Raw genomic sequence first — 22,886 nt, 5'->3', positions numbered from 1 at the left:
GCCCTGAGTGATGGAGGGATGGGGCCTGTGCGTCAGGTGCCAGTCGCACTCAGTTCTGACGGTGCTTTATGGTCAAATCCCTGTCAAAGGATTTTAAATACACACCCAACTCAATTCCAAATATGGTTTCCTTCCCAGTGTCAAGGGTGGGCAGCCACTTCCCAGGCAGGAAGGCAGCTCCTCTCTCACTCTGAGGGACGATTAGCACGACTCGCAAATCTCAGGATAGAGAGCACAGACCTATAGAACATTCCAGCCAAAGAGGTCCACAGAGATGATCTAGTCCACACCACTGCTCACAGGAGAAAACCAGGGCTCAGAGAGGGCTAGTGATGGGCCTGAGGCCACACTGTTGGCAAGCTGAGCCTGGAAGCAGGAGCCACCCTGCATGGAGCTGCTGAGGAGTTTCCCAGAGTCCCAGGGGAAGTCCTTGCTGCTCAAGATGGGCAGGTTTTCATGTTTTCCCTCCCCAGCACTGCTATGGAATCCGCCCCCATCTCTAGGCAGGCCCGGGTCTCACTGCTGCTGGATCTCAGGGCTCTGAGATGGGAGAGGCTGGCACTACAGTCTGCGACCTAGACGTCCCCATGGGGCCCAAGGACTGTTTGCAATCAGAATCAACTCTAAAGAATTTTTAGCCAATCGTTCCTTGCTGGAGGCCCCGAAAGGATTTTTTCAACTGAGGTCAAGGCCCTCTGGGGGTTCTGCTGAGTCTAGGTGTTTGAGAACTCATTGCAGCAGAGTGCACGGCTCTGCCCCTGACACGCTGAGGGGGAGGGGGAGACAGCCTCCCTGGGGAAGGAGCTGCTGTGGGGGGGGGGAGGGGGGGTGGGCGGAGCACCCTGGCTGCCGGCCCTCTGCCTCATCTGCCAAGGGTCTCAGCCTTCCACTTCTGGTTCAGCACCTAGGCCTGGGGCCGGAGCTGCCTGGAAGGTGGTGGGAGGTGAGCTGCAGACTTTTTAGCCCTCATTAGCTTTTCCTTGGCTTTTGGTTGGGGCGGGAGGAAAGGGAGAGGGAGGGAGGGTGACAGCTGGCTCCCAGAACTTCCTGGTCTCCATCTGACTTTCCCGCTGCATTCCTTGGCAGGCAGGACAGAAACGCTTGGAGATGCTCCTTGGCGCATGCCAAGGCTCCCTCAGCTCCCGGCCCTTGCTGTTTCAGTTCCAAGGAGCACCTCGACAAAGCCCAACTGTGATGCTCTCTTACGAGAGTGATGAACACCTGGCTCTCATCTCTGCTCTCCTCCGAGGCCTCCAGCGTAGCTCAGGCACCAGCGACCCCATTGCCCATCTCGGGAGCCTGAGGCTACAGCTGATGAGGCTCTCAAGAGGACACCTGGGGCTTCGGCTGAGCGCCCAGGCAAAGGTGTCCAGGGAGGCTGATGCCACCGTCACCCAGGGCTGCCACTTCTGCTAACTCAAGGGCTATCCCTCGCAGATACCATGCAGAGGACTTCTTCTAGCTTTTCCTCCCGGAGCTCCTCCTGTGGAGTTCTCACCAGATGGCTTTGGCCACCATGTGAAAAGGGCAATCAAATTGCTGCTGTTGAGCCTTGGCTAATGGCCCTCCTCCCATGCATCCTTGCTGTCCTCTATGTCAGAGTCGCCCCTTGTGGGGCCCTCCCTGCTTTGCGGTAGACCCTGAAGGAATGAGCATGCCTAAGAGAGAGCAGGGGGATGGACAGCCTTTCCGCTCTGGCCACCCTCATTGTCATCTGTCAGCCACAAAACCAGGAAGATGGTGGAGAATGGCAGACTGGTGGGCACTGAGCAGTAGCAAGCAGTCTCTAGTTAGAGAAGACCCTCCTCCCCCCCACCCCCGTCAGCAGTGCCTGGGACCTCCCACCAGAGAGTCTGCAGAGGAGATGGAGGGTGATGCAAAGGCAACCCGCAGAAGTTTCCTACTGTGGCTTTCATATTCTACGCCACTGTGAAAGGAAGCTTCCCAGTGGACAGGACTAGGGAGAGAGAGGCTCCATTCATTTGACCCGAGGCCACGTCTTCGGCCCCCTTTGAGAAGCCGCTATGGGTTACAGCTCTTCCTGGGCCTGGAGCTCTTGGGACCGGGGCCACCACGTTCAGTGATGTGAGTCATCCACTGCACAAGGGCAGCTGAGGGTCAAGGAGGGGCTGAAATCCAGCTGCGCGTTGCTTGGCCAGCTGGGCATCCGTGGGGCCGGGCTCATCAGAGAGAGTCCTGTCTTCTGCTCTGAATAAAAATGCGATGTGGGCTGGCTGTGCCACACCATGGACTTTGAGTGACGTCTGCTTCTGAACCTGGGCCTGCCCTGTCAAAGAGCAGGCCATTATGCGGGCTCCGTGGCTCTAGGTGGCCCAGCTACACAATGCCTCGGCACAGCGTATCCCCCACTGGCTCTGATGTTCAAGCTCTGCGTGACTCAGAATGACGCTTCCATTGGAAGGAGCAGCTCACCCAGCAATGCCTCTGATGGGGATCGCAAGGCTCCTTCTGCACCCAAACCAGGGTGGCCCCAGCAGCTTCCGTGAACCACAGTGAACTGCTCCCTAGGATCTCACGTCAAAGGGGGCATCTGGGGCCTTCAACAGATAATCCCTCCACATCATGATACACCTGAGTCTTGGAAAGAACGACCTGCTTTCTCCACACGTTCCTCCTTTACCAAGAAAAGAAGGGACACTGGCGTGGGAGAAATTCTGGACCCAGATTCAGTTTTGATAAGAAGTGAGCTGACTGAGATAACTAACCATCTGGGTCAACATTTCTTGCCACTAGTTAGTCCTAAATGGCAGCTGGCCTCACATCCTTGGCGCACGGACTGCCCGGCTTCACCCCCTCATTTTCCCATTATTGGTTCCACGACATGGATGGTCTTTTTACACATATTTCCCAGCACCATGGGAATGCTATTGAACAAGTCTTTCATTGAGTTTTATAGTTTGCAGTATGTAGCAGATGAAATATTCACGTAGACCTTCTCTTAAAGAAATCAAGCACTTTATGTATATTATATCCAGAAGATGGCCATTAAAGTGCAAGGCATTTTCGTTGGCTGGTTAATTGCGTTTGATTAGAACACTGGGCTGTGGAGACCACGTTCTCGGGTTCCAGCCTCGAGTACTCTGAGAGCTGCTACTATTCTACGGCCACGGGCAGTTTCCTCAAACTCAGCCTCACCTGGTTACCCCAAGTGGTGTTACCCCAAGAGCACAAGGAACAAGGATGGATCAATACAAATCCATGTCCACCTCCACCACTGGAAACAAAATCTCAGAACGCCCCACCCCTTAGAGTCTTCAGAGAAAACATAGCATGGCATTTAGGAAGTTTTTGGTTTTGAAGTTCGGGCCTTCTCTCATGTAGATTCTAAAAATCTCAGGAACTTGGCAGAGTTTTCTCTTTCAGCCGGCCCTGAAACCTCTCTGTAAGTTCTCCCATGTGCACACTTCAGACGCTTGGAAGGTGGTGTCTGATGCTTTCTCGTTCCAAACGCTTTGTTAACAGACCTTGGAGAACCACTGAACCAACACCACTTCTGGGATGAAGGAACATCAATAAATGCTCTTCACAGAGCTTCACTGAGATCATGCTTGCTTTCCCAATACCCACTTCTCATGAAGAGCAGCCTGGAGATGTTTGGATGCCTCATCCAAGTACCAGGCTTCCTCTCACACCCTCAGCCCACGCAGTCAACCTGAAGGGCCTCCGTGGGGCTGCAGGAGTTCTGCTTTCTCCACAGTATACTCTGGGTTGGTCAACAAAACCCCTAAACATCTTCCACCTACAGCCTCCAGGCCTCAAAAGAGAGGGAGGGGTGGGTTCCCACCACTCTCTATCAGCCATCGGGGGTGAAGGAATTCCTGTTGGCCTTGCCTCTAACAGCCCGTGGCAGCTTCTTGGTGTATGATGTTACGTGTCCGTGGCAAACCAGCCATGAAGACAGACAGGGGAACCACAGGTCTTACACTGTGCAAGTTCTGATTTCTCATGAGGAAAGGCCATGGGGAGAAAAGACCAAAGAAGAGATGGGATGAGCACGCCTATTTTAATTGCCACCTCCTAGAGTTCCTGTGATGTTTACATCTAGCAAATTCAAAATGATGTTTAAATTCAGTTAAGATGCACCTAGCTATGACAGGTAAATGACCAGGTTGTTTTCAACCCAGAATTCTTAGACTTTTCATTAAAGGGATAAAATAACGATACTAATCACACAGTAGTCAGGTTTACAAGGACTCTCCTCTTCAATAGAGGGAGGAAAAAGGCAAGTTAGCATCAGTGGGTTTCCACCCTTGGGGAAGGGAAATTTGGCCAGTTCCACATGTGGGATCCCTGCTCCCTGGCTGCCATGTTGGTTCTCTTTGGTTTGACGTGAAGAGTGCAGGCTGGGCCCCATGAACTCAGCAGCTTGTTTTTGACGAGTGAGTGAATGAGCGGGACTGAGTGCTTCCTGTGCATCAAGCCCTATGCCCCTGCCTTACAGAGAACATCATGGAAAGGGGAGATGGGTCTGTGCTGTTCTACAGATCATAGCCCAGAATCTCCACCAGGCACCATGGGGAAGACCCTCCCACGGCCGCTCCACTCCATGGCTACTGCCCTCCTCTCCCTGTCACGCTGTGCAAAGAAGGCTGACAAGGGGCTGTCAGGGATGTGGGAACTCATGCAGAGGCCACTAACACACACACACGCGCCAGCTGTAGACCGCATCGCCACAACCCATGCAGCACGGCCGCCTTAGGCACACGCAAAAGCCGCCGACACAGCAGCAGCGGCAGCTGGCCTCGGGCACCAGCACGGTTGTCAGAGTCCACAGAGGGAAATTTGGATGTTGTTTTAGATGAGCTATGGTTCTGAGCCAATTTATTTTATGGTCCGGTTGGACGGCCTTCTCCCTGGGCTGCTGCAGAGGGTGCACCAACCGCGCAGCCCCGAGGGCAGGGGGGAGCTCCTTCCTCCTCAAGGCCACAGACAGAAGATCAAATGCCAGGCCGGAGGCTGGGCGGTTGCCCCGTGCACCGTCTGCAGAGGGAGCCGCCGGGCCTTTTGTCTTTTGCAGATCCATCCCTAGGAGAGAAGCCGCCGACCCTCGACCCTTGCAAAAGAAAATGGGTGGGTGTGTTGAGGGGAAAGCACTGGGCTCCCTCCCATCCCAAAGGAAACGACAACAATCACCACCGTACACACAGAAAACAAAACAGAGAAAAACAACCACCAAAGAAAACCAGCTGAACTTACCACACTGCGAGTGAACTTTTCTAAGGAAGTTCTACGACCTTGCTCACTTTCTGGCTTTAGGGGGAAAAAAAAAAAAAAGATAGGGAGAAAAATACAGAAAAAAAAAAAAAATCTTCAGCTTACACATCGTTCCCCAAGAGCAGCAGCGGCAGCTAATGAACCAAAACAAAAGCAAGACAGGGCGGGGGGGAAAAAAAAACGGGACAAGAGAAGCAGCCAGAGCTGTGCGCAACAGTCAGTGGGAGAGACGGAAAACAGAGCCTCCCTGGAGCTGTGAGGAGAGAGGGGTGTTTGCTTCCAGAAGAGCCATTAATCGTGCTTCGGGGCTGAAGCAGGAGCCACCGGGCTGGGAGCCGAGCCCTCGGTCAGCAGTTGGGAACTGCCTGCTCACTGCTTTTGAGGGGCCGAGCCCACGCGCAGGAGCCAACTGGGGGCCCCAACGGGGGCCCCAAACCAGACGAGCTTCCAGGGCCAGCAGGGCCTGTGGGGGAATCCTGCTGAGACGGCCAAAGCGGCCGTGGGCGAGGTGAAGTCATCGAGTCCTCCATGAGTCTGGGTTAGGACTTTCTCTGAGATTTTTCTGCTCAGATGCAGCCAGGAAGTTTGTTCACTTCCTCAACATCCTCGTGGCCCCTAGTGACTCTCGTTCTGTGTCCTTAGACCAAGGAGGCTCTACCCGGGTCTTTTGCAACCACAAAGAGCTTGGGTCTCAGAAGGAGCGTTCTGGACAGAAAATGCTCTCTCGGTACTCGGGCAGGTGACCCCTTCCAAGGTTTACTCACGGCAGGTGACAGCAGGCGCAGGAACCTCCCAGGGACTCCAGGCTGAGCGTCTCCCCACACAGGGGGAAGAGGAGGCAAAGCCCCTGGACGCTCCCCCCAGGCCTGGCCGTTCTCCTCTAGCGGAGGAGGAGGGGGTGTGGTGTGACCTGACCCTCTCCTCAACTTCCCTGCTTTTCCAAGGGGAGAGAATTACATCCCAAATACCTGCTAGTTTATCCCAGAGCCCAGTTCCAAGGTCCTGAATCCATGCCTGGGAAATCTGGAGAGCACACACACTCACGTGGACACACACACAGCAAATAATGGAAATTAGAGAGCTGAAGAAGCAGCCAGGTGTCTGTGGGTCTGCAGGATGTGCTGGAAGCAGAGGGGGCCAAAGGTAGCCACTGTGGGTGTGGACAAGGTCAGAGGGCTTCCTCGGCTGTCATGCCCCATCCCCTCAGCTGGCTGCCGGGAGACAGAGAGGACGCTGCAGAAGGAAGACACAGCACAAAGGACACACCGCCGCAGAGCCAGGCTGGTCTTTCTCCTTCAGGCACAGGGAACTGAAGGATCCGTGCTTGGCCTGGCACCATGCTGAGTCTCCCCACTGGGGACGGCAGGACTCAGCTTCAACCCAGTGGGCAACCCGGGGGCTGTCTGCAGCTCAAGTCAGGCCAGTCCTAGGCCCCGCAGCTGGCATTCTGCACCTGGCATTCTTTTCCCTTGGCTCCTGAGCTGTTGCCCACAGAGAGTGGCCACTGGCCTGACTTATTCAGGTTCCTCTGCCTTGCACAGGTCCTCCGAGCTGCCCTGGAAAACTGTACTTAAGTACTGGTACTTAAGTGCTCTGGAGGGGCCCCTCAAAACCCAGCGCACCTGTCCTTGAGATCTCATCAGAGCAACTAACCTGATCTCTGAAAATACTAGGATAGACGAGGAATTAGGGAGGAAGGACTGGAAGGCTATGCCTCCAGACTCCATCAGGAGCCTTCCTGAGCAGAAAAGTGAGGCCGATTTACATCCCTCCTCTTAGCTGGACCGTGTGGCTCACCTCCCTTCATGACCTGGACATGTAGATCGCACGGTAAGCCCATCCCTGACATCAGAAGACACTCTAGGCCTACCTGGAAGTGCTGAGTTACAAATCCAGTCCATGCCTGGAGGCTCAGGGAGAAATGGAAGAAGAGGTAGGCTTGTCGCTGACTTTGGAAACAATTAACCCCTGGATATTGAAAGGGCTTTGGCATCTGCAAGAGCTTTCTGCCCCAAGGACACTCCTTGGTGTAGGGGCTGGAAGGATAATTCTAATGAACTTCATCTGTGACATTTTACGGGCAGGCCGTCCGTTCCTTCCTCATTCAAGTGACCTCCTCCGAGAAGCTTTCCTCGTACGGGAGGATCTGTGGAATCTCAGCCCCACTCCCTGTGCTGGGGTGCGTCTTCCCTTTGTGCTCAGACCCACAGGGAGACTGAATGGCCTCTGGCTTCTTCTGGGTGTGTGGACAGGCCCAGCTGGGTCAGACTGCTAGAGGCTCACAATTTCCCCACACCGGGATCAGTTCAGGGTCTTGAGCCGCAAGAAATAAGGAACAATTACTTTGCCTTCTCCCCTGAGATCTGGGCTGGAGGCACCAAAGGTCTCCACAACTTTTCTTGAGAAACTGGGTATCAGAGCCATTACTGGTGGGGATGTCCGCCAGCTGCATCAGGGCCTTTCCACCTCCACCCTCTGGCAAGGGAGCGGGCTGGAGGTCAGGCTTCACATTTTCCATCGTAGTAGTGACACCTGATGGAAGGGATGCAGGCCAACAAGAAAGCTGGGTTCCTCACACTCTGGGAGTCCCCAAAGTCTCCTTCTCTTTCTCAGGCTCTTGGGGATGTCCTCAGGGCTACCTAAGGGCAGGCAAGCAGGACATAAATGCTCTTCTACACTCGGGAGTGCTGTGGGACCAGCCAGATATGGAGACAAGGATGCTGGCACGTGAGGTCACAGTACACAGAAAGAGGGGCTGTGTGGCTGAGAGAGGAAGCCCGACAGACAGCGTGTTGCTGGACAACCACAGGCTCAGGGACTGCTGCCGGGAGGCTGAGAGGGAGAAGAAAGGGATGCGCACAGTCCTAAGCGGCATGGCACGGGAGTCCCAGGACTTGGTGCAAGGAGAGCCCCATTAACCACACGTGGGCCTCAGATGAGAACCAAGACGAGCAGAGCGTTTGCAGGCATACTGGAACCTTGAGCCGTCCCTCCTGCCTCCCCTTTTCCAGACCCCATGTCCCTCCTGGCTCTTCCTTCCCTCCTCCCATAAATCCAGCTGAGTTCATCCCTGCCTCAGTCACTCCCCACCACCCTGCATGCTGAGGGTCCCTGCACCCCCAAGTCCAGACACTGAGGGCCACAGGGAACGAGGACTTCATTCAGAGTGGAGGAGGAGGAAGGAGCTAGGATGCCGTTACTTCTTGGTTAAAAGAAAAAGCATATGCTGTGGGGCAGGTGAGGGAGAGGGAGGGGCAACCACCCCAGGAAGGACTTCAGGTGCCAGATCGCCCCCTGGAAACCTATAAGCGTTTCTATCCAGAGGGGGGCGCCCCGATCCTTGCCTCATACTCATCTCTGAGCCGGTAGGGGACAGAAAATCTGTGGGGAGGGGGCTGGACTCTTCAGTGGTTTCCTAAGGGATTGGCTGATGTCACTGCCAGCCCTGTACTCCTGGGCTGAGCCACTGTGGCCTCAGAATTTGGTCACACTCTCTGCTGTGGGCAGGACACGCAGATGGAGATGATGGGTCCAGGGAGACAGGATGCCACACCCTGGACCTTGTGGGGGGGCTGATGTGGTGACAATCCTAATTATATTCTATTGGAGTGGGACCAGGTACAGAAGGGAAAGAAGAAAAGAGAAAAGAAATAAAACCCAAGGGATGACATTCTCATTTCACGCCGGCAGCAAGCAGCAGGCAGAGGTCAACAGTGCTAGGAAAGGCAAGGCTGCCCCTCGCAGGTACCTTCTTCCTGGCAAGCAGCAAGTCCTGGTAAGCATTTGACCGGAGGAAGCGGGCGTAGCTGTCGCTCTTCATCAGCTTGTAGATGTGCTCCTGGAAAGGCGGGAGGTGGGAAGACACAAGAAAGAACTGTCAACCAGTGCTAAAGGGAACTGCGACCCAACTGGCCACTGTGTTAGGAAAGAAACAAACAAACCGAAATATGCTTGTCTGTACCTGGAAAAACATGTAACATGTTGGCTTTGTTTCGTTTTCTTCCCACTCAGAAAACACCAACCAAAACCTGTTTTCTCTCACAGAGTGAAAGATCCTTGAGGATCATGTCGCAGAGGCTATGTAATTGGGCCTTGGGGCCATGTTGGGGTGCAGTACTGCTTAATGATTAAAACCACGGGCACAGCAATAAGAAGGAAGAAATGACTGATGCACCCAACCACTTGGATGAATCTCAAAGGAATTATGATGAATGAAAAAAAGCCCCAGAAGGTTACATACTGTATGATTCCACTGGTATGACATTCTTGAAATGACAAATTATAGGAACAGACAACAGGTTAGTGGTTGCCAGAGGTTAGGGACAGGAGAGGGGCAGGGAGGGGAGGGAGGTGTGGTTACAAAAGACAACAGGAAGGGTTCTTGTGGGGGTGGACTCGCTCTGTATCTTGACACATCGTACACATGTGATAGAGTTGTATAGAACTAAACACATACACACACATACGAGTGCAAGTAAAATTGGGAAATCTGATAAACTCGGGGGATGTAGCAATGTCAACGTCACGGCCGTGATATTGTAGTATAGCTTTTGCAGATGTTACTGTTAGGAGAAACTGGGTACAGGGGATGTCTCTATATTATTTCTTATAACTGCTTGTGAAGCTAGAAGTATCTCAAAATAAAAAGTTTAATTAAAAAAAAAGTCTACAGGCAACGATGCAATTGGGTCAGTTTGTGCATGTCAGGGCCACCATCCCATCCTGGAAGGGGACACTTAGAACCAGATCGTGGGGGCATCTGGGCAAATATGCCAGGCCTGAGTCTTCCATCCAGGAGGGGCAGATGCTGGGGCATAGTGCCTTCCTGGGCTCCTAGAGGCGTTACATTCTGGCCATGGCAACGGATTTTGCCCTTCACTTCCGGCTAATTCCTATAGCCTTGTGATCCCTTCCTAATAGATCTGTCCTCATTAAGGGCAGGGAAAGCCTGTTTCATTAAAAGACGGAGCTTATCCATTGAAAAAGGGTTATTTATTAGTGGAAATGGATGGTAGCTCAGCTGCACAGGAAAGCCTGGCTGTCCCAAGAGAGGACCTGTTAGGAGGAGGGTGGGCTTTCCCTAGGGGAGGGTGGAATCATCAGGCAGGGAAGCATCTTGCCTGATGTACACTCATTGTTCATCCCACGACGCTGGACAAGGGCCCCAGTGCTCAGGGGAATGGAGAGCTGGTCAGTGAAGAGAATGGTCAGCAAAGAGGCTGGACTGGTCATTAAGGACCTCTTCCTCGGGTACTCTTCCCAGGGGAGGAGGAAGGGGAGGCAGAGACTACTCCTCAGCTGGGGGCACATTTAAGAAATACCTGGCCAGACTGCTGGTGCATCCCAGAGGAAGCTGGGTGATGACGATGGCTTGCCAAGACCCTCTTCCTACCCACCTCAAAAGAAAGTGAAGACAGAAAGCAAGAATCACCTTGGTGACATGTGGACCCCTCAGGCCATCTTCAGATGGACCATATGCAGACCTATTTGGGCACCAGCTTCATTCTTGCCCAGATGCCCCCATATTTATAAAAGCGGGTGCAGCCCTACTCGTGGGAATGGGGCCACTGAAAGGAACCCAGTGAAACAAAACACTGGCTTCAATCTGAATCTACTTTGATGATCCAGATGTGTTCTGAGTTAATAAACTTAGTGGGAACACATGTTGCTGAGTGTTTTTCTGCAAATTTCAGACAAAAACCCAGCCCACTCTAGTTTAAGCTCCTTGAGGGAACAATGTGTTTTTAATCTCTTATATGTGCATAGCGTCCAGCACAGGGTTAAATGTTAGCGGAATTTATGTTGCTTTTTGGTTCACTGAAACGCTGGTCTGAGTTTGCAAGTACTGAGCAAGTTTGCAGGCTCCATACTTGTTTTAGTTTATGATCAGATCCTGCTCTCTGTATGGAAGGAGAGTGGGGATCACACTCAACTCAAAGGAAGTCCCGATGTGGGCCTCGTGGCTCAGCCCTAATGGCCTCAGGGCCTAGACCGAGGGACATCATGGTCTTTGCATTTGCTGTCCCTTTAAAGTGGTCTAACATTTACATCTTAGGTACAAATGTTAACCCTGAGAGAAACTATCTCGCTGTCTCCTTCTTGTCTCAGGCATGGCTTCTGTCTGGCCCACGGAGCCAGGTTGCTCCTGAGTCATCTGGAAAGGCCTGGCCCTCAGGCCTGGCCCCTCTCCAAACCCCTCTCCAAGGCAACAGGCCCATGCTTCTTGTTCTGACTTCTCAGAGGAATCTAAATCCCCAAGTATATCTCACAAAATACCCCCTGCTCCCCCAAGAAGAGGAAGGAAGCCTTTCCCAGCCCAGCCCTTCTGGCCTTGGCAACAAATTTCACCCCTGATCTAGCTAATTCCTCCAGCTCATCATGGGCAGGAAAAGCCACTGAAAGAAAGAACTTGTCAACTGAGAAAGAATATAGGATAAAGCAGATGCCTCAACATTTGATCCCCAGAATATTTGTTGAGCATCTCCTAGGTGCCAGGCACTGTGTCAGGCACTGAGATTCCGGCATCGCCAAGACAGAAGAGGTCCCCGCTGTCATAAAGCTTAGAGTTCACTGCATAAGGGCGTGAGGGATACAAGGAAGAAGAGCAGGTTCAGGGTGCTGTGAACGGGTATAACTGAGGATGACCTACCCTGTCCAAGGTGGGGAATGGCTGTCCCTCAACCAGAAAGAGCCTCATCAAGGTAGGAAGAGCTGAGTAGACAGGAATGTGTCTCCCAGTTCCTAGTCTGGTCAACCAGAGCAAGAAGGACAACCCAGGGCCGAGGAGTAGCAGGCAGTGGTGGTCCCCTCTCGGGGGTGGGGGGGGCAGTTGATGTGGGTCAGAGGGGCAGTTTGGGCACTGCTCTTGTCCTCTCTATGTCACATGCCAACTTGGCAATTCGTTGCCAAGGCCAGAGCCAAGGTGAGGACCTTGTGGAGAGAGAGTATGGCCTGTTGGATGTGGGCTGCATAAGGCAGTCTCACTCTGCCAACCTCGTTGCTAGCCCTTGGCCATCATTATGACCGTCTCAGATTACCCTGTAAGGAAACAACCACCAAAACAACACTACCATGTGCAAGGCATGGTCTGAGCAAAACAGAATCCAAGAACCTCTGCAGATCGCTCATGCCCCCCACAGGGCCCGAGGCTCCAGGCCCCTCTGGGGCCTCCTCTCCCACAGCCTATGGATCCAGGACTCTCCTCTACCCTCCTCTCCTCCCCTGAGCAGAGAAGTGCAGCCTCTGATGTACCCAGTTATGGAACTCAGTGCCTTCTTCCTTGCCAGCTTTGTCTAAGAAACACAAAGACAGTAAACAGTGGGTGGGGGAATGGAGTGCTGAGGTTTTTCTGGGAATGAGAATTAAGATAGGACTCAGGGTCTTTGGCCAGTTCCCAAATGCAATGAGTTTATCACTGCCAGGGACAGCAAGTGTACAAAGCTCTTGGCAGTGACCCCTACTGATTTATGAGGGGTTCTGGTTTGTTTCCACTGCTTTGCAGACAATCAGTCTTAAGGAAAATGTATATCCAGAATCTGCAAGAAGCAGGAGAGCCGCTGGCAAAACCAGTGAGCGCTCACCGACAGAATGAGGGAAAGGGCCAGAGAGAAAGGAGTTTGCATTTCTCTTCTTTGCTTTTTCTTGTCTTTTCTTCTTTTATTTCCTTGCCTCCCTCCCTCCCTCCCTCCCTCCCTCTCTCGTTCCCTCCCTCGTTCCCTCCCTCCCTCCCTCCCTCCCTTCCTTCCTTCCTTCACTTCCTTCCTCCCTTCCTTCCTTCCTTCCCCAGACCCCTCCCTCCCCTACTCCCTCTCTCTCTTTCTAAAAAACGGATAATTGACTGTGAACAAGCAGAACTACCAGAGTCCACATCTGCCTTCCTGACACGTAGGGAGGCACCTGCTCCAGGGAGGGTGAGGATGGTTCTCCATAGGTAGAGAAACTGATGCCCTAAGGCCCTAAGTCATACTGGACATCTTAGCTACAATTCTCAGTGGCAGGAGGGAATCACACCCCATGGCGGTTGACAGTTACAGTACATGGATGTCACCCTGATGAGACACTCCACTCTCATCCAGGGCCAAGCCCAAGGTGGGAGCTTTGCTTACCTGGGACGCTAAGGCAGAAGCAAAACCAACTGGAACCATAGACAAGATTTTATAATAACTTTAAATGGAATGTAATCTATAAAAATATCGAATGATATGTTGTACACCTGAAACTCATATAATATTGTAAATCAACCATACTTCAATAAAAAAGATTCAGAAAAAAAAAAAAAGCAATGGAGTGAAAGAAAAAAAACCCTAAACCCAAGATGACTGGAATCAGTGGAGTCCGAGACATGCGGGAGGAGGAGGGAGCGAGCAGCGCAAGCTGTCTCAAAACCACACCTGCTACAAATCAATGTTTTGCAGTGAGGGTCCTCATTTGGAAATCTCCTTTGTTTTTAGATAAGACACGGTGGGCCTCACAGCGCTGGGGAAGGTAATCAGATAAATGCCTGGGCCTTGGGCCCCAAGCATGCTGGAGCAGTTAGACTACTTCAGAACACCCTTACGTCCTCCTCTTTGCTGTGGGTTCCTGAAACAGCTACGATCTCATCCCCCAGCTTTAGAGCATCCTCCTGGAGTGGGAGGCCGCTCAGCTGGAGCACTGCACAGCTGCCAGGAGCTTTTCTTGGGATTTTCAAGTGTCCTGTTTTTCTTTTGCAGATGTATGTGTCTCTGTCCTCTGTCCTCTTGGGAACACCCAAGCTTCCTGGAACAACATCCAGCCTTTGGGAACTGTTGGGTCCCTTGTGGTCCCTTGAAGGAAGATGACGCTGTGGGGCAGGATGTGACATTGCCGTGTGAGACGCTGGAAGGGGGGCTGGGCTGGGGGCCAAACGTTTGGATTCAGGTCCTGAGTCTGCCTTTTCCAGCCCCGCCGAGCACACAATTAACCGAGGAAATACAAGGGAACACATTACGAAAACTATACACATGTAAAGTAATGATGATAACTGGCCTTCATGTTGGGACTGTCCTTGCCAGGGATGACATGGGAAGGAGACCAAAGACCAGAAGGTTCCCGGGGAGGAGGAAAGGTGAGCGGAGTCCAGCTGTATTATTTCCATTGCTGTTGTTGTTTGCTCTGAATCAGTGCCTAGGTTTAAACAACCCCATTTTACAGACGAGGACACTAAAGCTCTACAAAGTTGAGTGACTTGCCCAAGCACAGAGCAAGGATTTGAGCCCAGTGTTCTGAGACCCCAAAGCTCGCACTCTTCCCTTGGTACACGGTGCTGTTCATGGTCCTTGAGTTGGGGTTTTGAGGGAGTCAGGTTCTGTGGCTGAAACAAAGTCCTCAGCGTGTGGTTAGCAGAAGCGTCAGGGGCCTCCTTTCAATCTTTAATCTGAGTCATCCCAGGGGTAGATGCAACTGCCATTCACCATTCCCTTTCGGGAACTGTTCACCACCACGTCGTCAGTGACAGCAACGGCCAAGTCTCCCAGGGTGACACAGGCTCTCACCTCACAGGTCATGTACGACTTGCCTTCCGCACCAGAAGGAAGGGCCGAACTGGCAAAGCTCTGAGGGCTGACCGGGCCCCTGGGAAGTCACAGGCAGCGAGTCTGTGTCACAGAAAGTCACCCGGAAGATGTATGAGTCTCACCTTTCAAGAGACTCTTGAATATCTTAAACCAAAGGTCTTCAGACCTTAGGCATGGTTAGCTGAAGCCTAAAGAAAATGAACACTTTTCTCATCATGGGTCCTTCAGGAGGACAGAGGGTGGGACTGCCCAGTGGTAGGGAATTGATGGGGATCCTAAGTCAGTATCTGCTTAATAAACATAGAAAAGACTCACTTGAGTGAGTACAGACGCTCATTGGAGTGAAAGACAGTAGCTTGTCCTCGTGGATGTGGCTTCGGATGACCATCCTAGGAGCCTGTCGATCTTTTCTTCCAGGTTTTTTCCTTCTTTTTTAAAATTGAAATATAGCTGATTTACAATGTTGTGTTAATTTATGCTGTATAGCGAAGTGATTTAGTTATATATATATATATATATATATACATTTTAAAAAATATTCTAGGATCCCGTGGACCTTAAATGAGAAACTCCCATTTGGATTTCTTTGTCCTTCTAAGTGGGACGTGGCGGACACTGTTTCCATGGAATGCAACATTCAAGTCATAAGAGAGTGTAAGAGTGAATTATCTTTTGCCTTTACATTGCAAAGCATCTGTATAAACATGTTCAATTTAACTGGCCAAAGGGCACAGTATTTTGATGCTGTTCAATCCCTATTCTTAGATAAGAGTAGCTTCAAAGACAGCTTTGCATATTTCCTTTCACCTACCCGAATACCACGGGTATTAACTTAGACAAATGTTTCCTTCTCCTCTTCAAGGTCATGGGGCTTGGTGCAAGAAATCTCTGCTCTGAAGCATCAACAAAGACATTTTGGAATTTAGTTCTCTGACACCTTCTCTTCAAGAGCTACTCGTCTGTGTGGTAACAAACAGAAACCGCTCACAAACAACTGATTTGTTCTTTTCAAAATGCATCCCTCCCTCTGCCGTTCATTTCCCTAAAATAAAACCACCCACAGGATAAAATGAGTAATTCCTGGAGTAAGCATGCCACGGCATTTTTTATTAAGATATGTCTGGCATGGGAAGCCTACTAGGAAATGCCTCCAAATGAGGATTAATATCAGGAAACTTGGTGTAGTCTTGTGATACTGGCCCACAACGCCACCACCTCCACCACTGGGGCAAAGATTAACAGCCTTCACCAAGCTAGGAAGACATCTGCTTCTGAGTAATCTGGGGCAAATGTAAACGTGGGCTCCACTGGACTCTGGCTTTTGAACAAAGCAAATGTTAGAGGCCTTGCATTCCTTAATCAAGTTGCTTTTAAACATCTAAGTTTAGGTAAGAATAGAGACTGTTGACTAGAGGCTTCTTGTCTGCTCACTGTGGGTGTAACTCGATGGTGTATTTCTCAGCTCTTGTATCACCCTGACCTCATTTTGACCTCGAGGTTGCTCTTTGATCACTCCATGCATAGATGATGGCCAAGCGGAGGTTTGGTAACTTAGACTGGGGTCTGCTTAAGAGGAGAGCTTATGTATCTGTATATTCCCAGAGCCTAGAACATCTGGCCCTTAGTGGATATTCCAAGTTTTGCTGAATTGGCATGTTATAGAAATTGGATTTAACCAGTATTTATTGAGCACCTACTATATGTGCTCCTCAAGGTTGTGTGGCAAGATTTTTCAAAGTGGAAAACCAAGGGACAAATGGCCTTTTATTTATTTATTTTAAATGACAGGTACAGCTGAGAGTATTATCATTCTGGACTGAGTTGTCAAGGAAAATTTTTAATTTAAAACAAAACTCTGTGCAGAGCATTATTTTAATATTGTAGGGATTTACAGAAGGAAAGGAAGGCCAGATGTCTGCTCCCAGCAAAGAACTTAAAATCCAGAGGCACTGGAGGCCAGACACTGCAGGTACAGGTCTGGATGGGGCATCTCAGCAGCTACTGCAGGTCAGGAAAGCAGGGTGGCTTGGACATGTAGGAAACCTACATGGGAACCTGCAGGGACCAAAGTCAACAGGCTGGATTGGTCCATCAGATTCAACTGTCAATCCCTTTGATGGACAGATTTCCAATCCAATCCAATCTCAGTGAAGTGGTTTCTTAGGCCTGTTTTGTTTTATTTGTAAAGAATGATGTGCTCGGGCTTCCCTGGTGGCACAGTTGTTGAGAGTCCGCCTGCCGATGCAGGGGACACGGGTTTGTGCCCCGGTCCGGGAAGATCCCACATGCCGTGGAGCAGCTGGGCCCGTGAGCCATGGCTGCTGAGCCTGCGCGTCCGGAGTCTGCTCCGCAACAGGAGAGGCCACAACAGTGAGAGGCCTGTGTACCGCAAAAAAAAAAAAAAAAAAAAAAGAATGATGTGTTCTTGGATAAGCTGTGCCCAATGGCAAAAAGCCACCTGGGTCCTTAATATCCTTTGCAATTTCCCTCAGTGTAGAACTTCACAGCCCACAGGTCAAGGTCTCCCAAGTCGAATGGGAGAATGAATGTTCATGAAATGGATGGATGGGGAGATGGACGAATGACTGAATGGATCCAGTGACACAGTCCTCGGAACATCCTAGGATACTCTGAGACTTTAAAAATTGAAGCCAGGCAGCCACTGCACCAGCCTGCTGACTCCAGTCTCCCTCCTGCAGCCTGTGGAGGCTCTGGAAAGAGATGAACGCCCTGAGAGGAGGTCTCAGGCTCGCGATACTTCCTGTGGTTTCATTCTCTCCTCCAAAAACCACCAGCAGAGCTTCGGACTCCATGCCCCGAGATTCAGATCTCTCTCACCTTCAGCTTGCTCTGCTCATCACCTTTTCACTCCTCCTCTTTCAGCTCTAAGCCTTCAATGTTTTCCTACTGTCTTCAGACTGAGAAAGTTCAAATTCCTTAGGAAGACACTCAAGGCCCCCCAGATTTGGCTCCTACATACTTTTTATTTTTGAATTCCCCCCCCCCCCAAGAATCCCTTCTAAGAGCAGACCCTTCTTGGGAGAACTCATTTTAGATCTAGCTTGGAATTTTGAGATCTCAGGGAATACTAAAGCCATTAATTTTTGTGAGTTCACACATATAAGTATATAGCACTTTACTTATTCAAAGAATTTTCAGTGCTATTAGCTCATCTGATTTCTAAAAAACCCTTAGATGGCTGTAGAGAAGACATCATCCCCATTTTACAGAGGAGAAAACTAGGGCACAAAAGGTCAAGATCCTTGCCTAAGACCACATAGCAAGTAGGTGGCAATGCAGCTCCTGCGGATGCCCCAAGATGGAGAACAGAGAATTCAACCCCTAGCATAAAGAACTGAGTCCTTAAAAAAAAAAACCATGGCTCATTTTTCTTTTTTTTTCTCCCCTCACGAGGCTAAATCTGTGAAACTGGAACAACACAGCAAACAGCTGAGGGCTATGGTCACAGCCCACAGATCTTTATGGAAGATTTGGTCTTGGCCCAAATTTTCAAAAAAGCCAAATGGATCGGCAAAACACAAGTGCAAATGCTGGGCCCATGCTGACGGGGCATCTTGTGAGATATTTCCACAGGAAGCAAACACAGGCAATTAACTTTGCTGTAACAATGCATGTGGTCAGATAAAAGACAAAACCGTCAGAGGGAGCCTGCACCCCACCCCCAGGCCCCATTTCAAATGAATGCATAAAGCTGGCTGAGCCTTCACTCCGGCTACTGACCCCTAATAGCAGGACATATACTCAACATGTCTATTGGCATTTTGACCACTGTTGGTTGGCTTCTGAGAACCATGTGACCGGCTGAGGAAGCCACCCCAGAGCTCCTGATCCCAATAGGGGGATGGAGGGGGGCATTCCAAAGGGCTTGGGTGTTACCATTCCCACTTCTCAGATGGGCAGACTGAGGAGAGCAAGCTTAAAGGACTTACAATCTTACAATCCTAGACAAAGCATATGGCTGAAACAGGATCAGAGCCTGCTCCCCAGCTTGGGGACCTTCTCTAGGGACCTGGAGTTTCTCCAGGTCTCTGCATGACAACCAAGCCCTCAGCTCTAATAACCCAGGGGCAGTGTGATCTGAGCTGCAGACTTGACCAGCAAGTTGGGAGATCGGAGAGCAAGTCCTGGCTGGGTCTTAGCCTCCTCTCCTTACCTGGAAACTTCAAAGTCACACCCGTGCAGCGGGTGCGGGCAGCATTGCTGGCCAGGAAGGGTAAGGCAGTGTGAAGATCATGGTACTGGCTGACTTCCCCTTGGTCGGTTGGCTCCGTAACTCTCGACCTTGATGCAGAAACATTCGCGGAGATTGGTGGGCTGCTGTTACTGCACCAACATGGTCTACTCTAACCTACTCTCCCATATAAATGAAAGATTAACCACTCCCAAGTCTCTCTATCTTCTATCTTTCTGATCTGTTGAAGTGTTTCAATGATTTTCATGATATATTGTTCAGCACAGTGGTCTCAAACTCTATTTCTTTATGTTATGTGAACTAAGAATGGTTTTTCTATTTTTTTTTTTTTTTTTTGCGGTACGCGGGCCTCTCACCGCTGCGGCCTCTCCCGCTGCGGAGCACAGGCTCCGAACGCGCAGGCCCAGCGGCCATGGCCCACGGGCCCAGCCGCTCTGCAGCATGTGGGATCTTCCCGGACCGGGGCACGAACCCGCGTCCCCTGCATCGGCAGGCAGACTCCCAACCACCGCGCCACCAGGGAAGCCCGGTTTTTCTATTTTTAAGTGGCTGAAAAAAAAATCAAAAGAAGAATAATATTTCATGAACAATGATAAGAAATTGAGCTTTCAGGGTCCATAAATAAAGTTTTTCAACACAGCCATGCCCACTTATTTATGTATTTTACATCGTGACACTGTTACGGTGTCGCTGTTTTTATATGGCAGAATTGAGTCGTAGTGACGTAGATCACATGACCCACAAACCTCAAAATTTAAACTATCTGGCCCTTTACAGAAGAAATTTAGCCTTTTAAATGAACTCTTAGTTTAGTGTAAAAGGCAGGCTACAGAATCACCCTATTTGCGTAAACACTCTTTACACATAAGTTGAGAGAAACAAAACCCTGGAACGGGCGTTATCTCTGGGTACTAAGGTTGCATGCAATTATTTGAATTCTTTCACCAAACTTCCTAAACATAAAAGGATAAGAAAAGAGTATTGATGACATTAAGGAAATAACATCATAAATATCTTATCTTACTGTGAGCCAGACACTGTTAGTTGTTGACATGCTTCATTTCACTTAATTCCCTTTCCACAGTATAGGTACCATTGTATCTGTGTTCTACAGATGAGGAAAAGAAGACTCAGGGAGTTTAAGTAACTTGCCCAAGGTCAGAGGGCTAGTGAGAAGCACTCTGTATGTTTATGATGAAAACACACTTAAGAAACAAAAGGGGACAAGCTGAAAAGAAATTGGTTTAGGAAGAGTACTTTATTAGAATTCAGAGAATCCCAGTCCTAACAGACACTGAGGAGGTTAGAGATGCTTTGGGTATCCTCCGTAAGGTGATACAATATATTTGGAAGTATGTACCTGAAAAATGGCAGAGAACTGTGCTAATGAAGGCTGTGTATCCAGAAACATGTCGCGGCACAATGTGCTGACTTCCCAAGTTTTCCCATCAAATATTTCTTGACTTAGTAATAACATAAATGTCAGGAAGAGAGGACTGGTTGACTAAACCATAGTACTTCCACACAATGGAATACTATGCAGCTATTAAAGAACCAGGCAATAACCACACCACTGCTGTTAGGTGGCACTGCGATTCTGAGACTGCTCTGTGGTGATGCAGGATAAAGCAAATAACGTGAAGTACTAACGCTATCATCTACGGCGTCCTTGAGAACCAGGATTCTCAGCATAGAGAAAGGTGACACAGACATAAGAAAGAAGTTAAATAGAATCCCCTGTAGTTTTGAGTTTGAATGGAAAGTATCAGTATGTACTCGTGATGTATTTTTATCAGAAATAACAACTACCTATTTCCTAGCTCTGGCCACTGGAAAGGCCTAAAAATGATGACCAACCCAGGAACAATGAGTGCCTCTAAGTGCCCAAATTATGGTCTCTAAAAACCATTTCCCCCTAAGAGGAACCAGCGATGCTTAGAGAACTAGCTGATGCCGGGTCTGGGGACTGGCCTGGATCATCTTAGTTTCCTTGGTGTTTGAATGACATAAAAGACTAGTAGTGTCATGTCAGAAGGAGCCAACAGGGCAGAGATGGCATGATCCAAGCACTGATAAAAATAATAAACAAAGTGGATAAAACACATCAAATATGTTTAAACCCACAGGTTTACAAGGATACGAAAAGACAGACACACAAAAAACCCCTCATTGGTCACCACTGGATGATGACAGTAAACCATTCATTATTTTTTAAATTGGCAAATAAAGGGAACGCATCCAACACATATTCCATCTTTCCTATGTGAACTGTATTACTAGATAGTCAAATGGTAGATGCATTTGATTATTTGTATTTCAGTTAATAAATGAAGAAAGAATGATAGAATTAGAACAGCATTTTGTAACCCCTAATTAACTAATGGATTTAAGCAATAAGCATCAATAGCTGCTAAAACCACAAAGAGAGACAACTAGACATCATGTGCCTTCTGACAAGACAGCACAGCACAGTCTAGGAAGTAATTTTGCCCACAAAAATCAAACTTAAATCTGATTAAACACCTAAGTCAAATGACCAGTTTATAGGAAATGCAGATGGTAGAAGGACACGTTAAATAGTACCACAGCGTGGCAGTCAGAAAAATCCAGACAATGGAATCTCTCCAGCACAAAGGATCCAATTTCTTCATTAAGTAAATGGCAAGGGGTTGGGGTGGGTGGGTGGGGAGGACGTAAAAGGAACCCGTAGGTTATGAGGCGCTTAAAAGACAAGGTGATCTACTGTGATGTGTGGGCCTTGTTTGGATTCTGATTTTGAATAATGATTTTAAAAAGGCATTTATGGAACTACCATAAATTTGAACACTTGCACGACATTTGATGATATTAAGAGATAACTGCTAATTTGTTAAGGCATTGTGGTAATGTTAAGACCAAGGGGTCAGTTTCTCTTAGAGAGATACACACCTAACTATTTACAGTGAAATGATACAGTCTTGGATTTGCTTTAAAACAAACGGTGAAAAAATAGGTGGGGACACAGATAAAAATGAGATCAGTCTTGTATAGACGATTGCTGAGTCTGGATGAGGGTCCACAAAGGTTTGTTGTTCCATTCCTTCTACTTTTCCACATGTTTACAAGTTTCCATAATAAAACATGAAAATAAATCCTTCCTGATATCATGATCAGAGCAATAATACTGGGCGGGGAGCATCATGGTTCTGACCAGTCTCCCTATTCTCGTGTTTCATGAATAATGGAGAGTTGAGCTTTGTGCTTCAGATTGTTCATCTGGGGAGCTTCTCCATCACCCATGGGGGTTCTCCATCACCCATGGAGCTTCTCCATCACCCAAGGAGCTTCTCCATCACCCATGGAGCTTCTCCACTACCCATGGAGCTTCTCCATCACCCATGGGGGTTATCCATCATCCATGGAGCTTCTCCATCACCCATGGAGCTTCTCCACTACCCATGGAGCTTCTCTACACCCATGGGGATTCTCCATCACCCATGGAACTTCTCTATCACCCATGGAGATCTCTCCACCACCCACTGAGATTCTCTATCACCTGTGGAGATTCTCTACTACCCATGGAGCCTCTCCATTACCCACGGAGTTTCGCCATCACTCTCCTCACCACAATATGTCGCTATGTGCTTGGGACACATACACACACATACAAAAATCTATTGGAAAAAAAAAAGATTTCTCATGACTTAAATATTTTGCTTTGAAGGTGCAAAGGGTGCGAGGGACCTCATAAAGCAAAGTCACTGAACTCTACAGAACCAAATCTACCTGGCACAGGTGTTCAGTGGAGCTCATGACCAGGGGGAGAGAAATGATAGTCGTGGTGTTGAGGTTGGTAGGTATTTCCATTCTGAAGTTCTGAGCAAATCTGGATGATGAGACACTGGCTGTGTTCTCATGCCATTACC

The 22,886-nt window shown here is 49.5% G+C and overlaps 1 protein-coding gene across 7 annotated transcripts in view; it reads right to left on the bottom strand.

The window, feature by feature from the left end:
* The window catches only part of RGS6 (regulator of G protein signaling 6), a 582,626-nt gene that overhangs the window by 25,407 nt on the left and 534,333 nt on the right, over positions 1 to 22,886 (bottom strand). For 3 of the 7 annotated variants that reach the window (XM_033436056.2, XM_033436163.2, XM_049706216.1), the window contains 3 exons: positions 8,984 to 9,073; positions 5,218 to 5,271; positions 3,739 to 5,074 (listed from right to left, as the gene is read on the bottom strand). In XM_033436056.2, coding sequence (XP_033291947.1) covers positions 4,655 to 5,074; positions 5,218 to 5,271; positions 8,984 to 9,073 — 564 coding nt within the window. In that variant the 3' untranslated portion in view covers positions 3,739 to 4,654. Of the gene's footprint in view, positions 1 to 3,738; positions 5,075 to 5,217; positions 5,272 to 8,983; positions 9,074 to 22,886 lie in introns of those variants that run through there. The other 4 variants (XM_049706214.1, XM_004262192.3, XM_049706215.1 and 1 more) reach the window with 2 other exon arrangements.

The sequence above is a fragment of the Orcinus orca genome, chromosome 2, assembly GCF_937001465.1.
Source record: "Orcinus orca chromosome 2, mOrcOrc1.1, whole genome shotgun sequence".
NCBI lineage: Eukaryota > Metazoa > Chordata > Mammalia > Artiodactyla > Delphinidae > Orcinus > Orcinus orca.
This window is presented reverse-complemented; position numbering and strand designations above follow the sequence as displayed.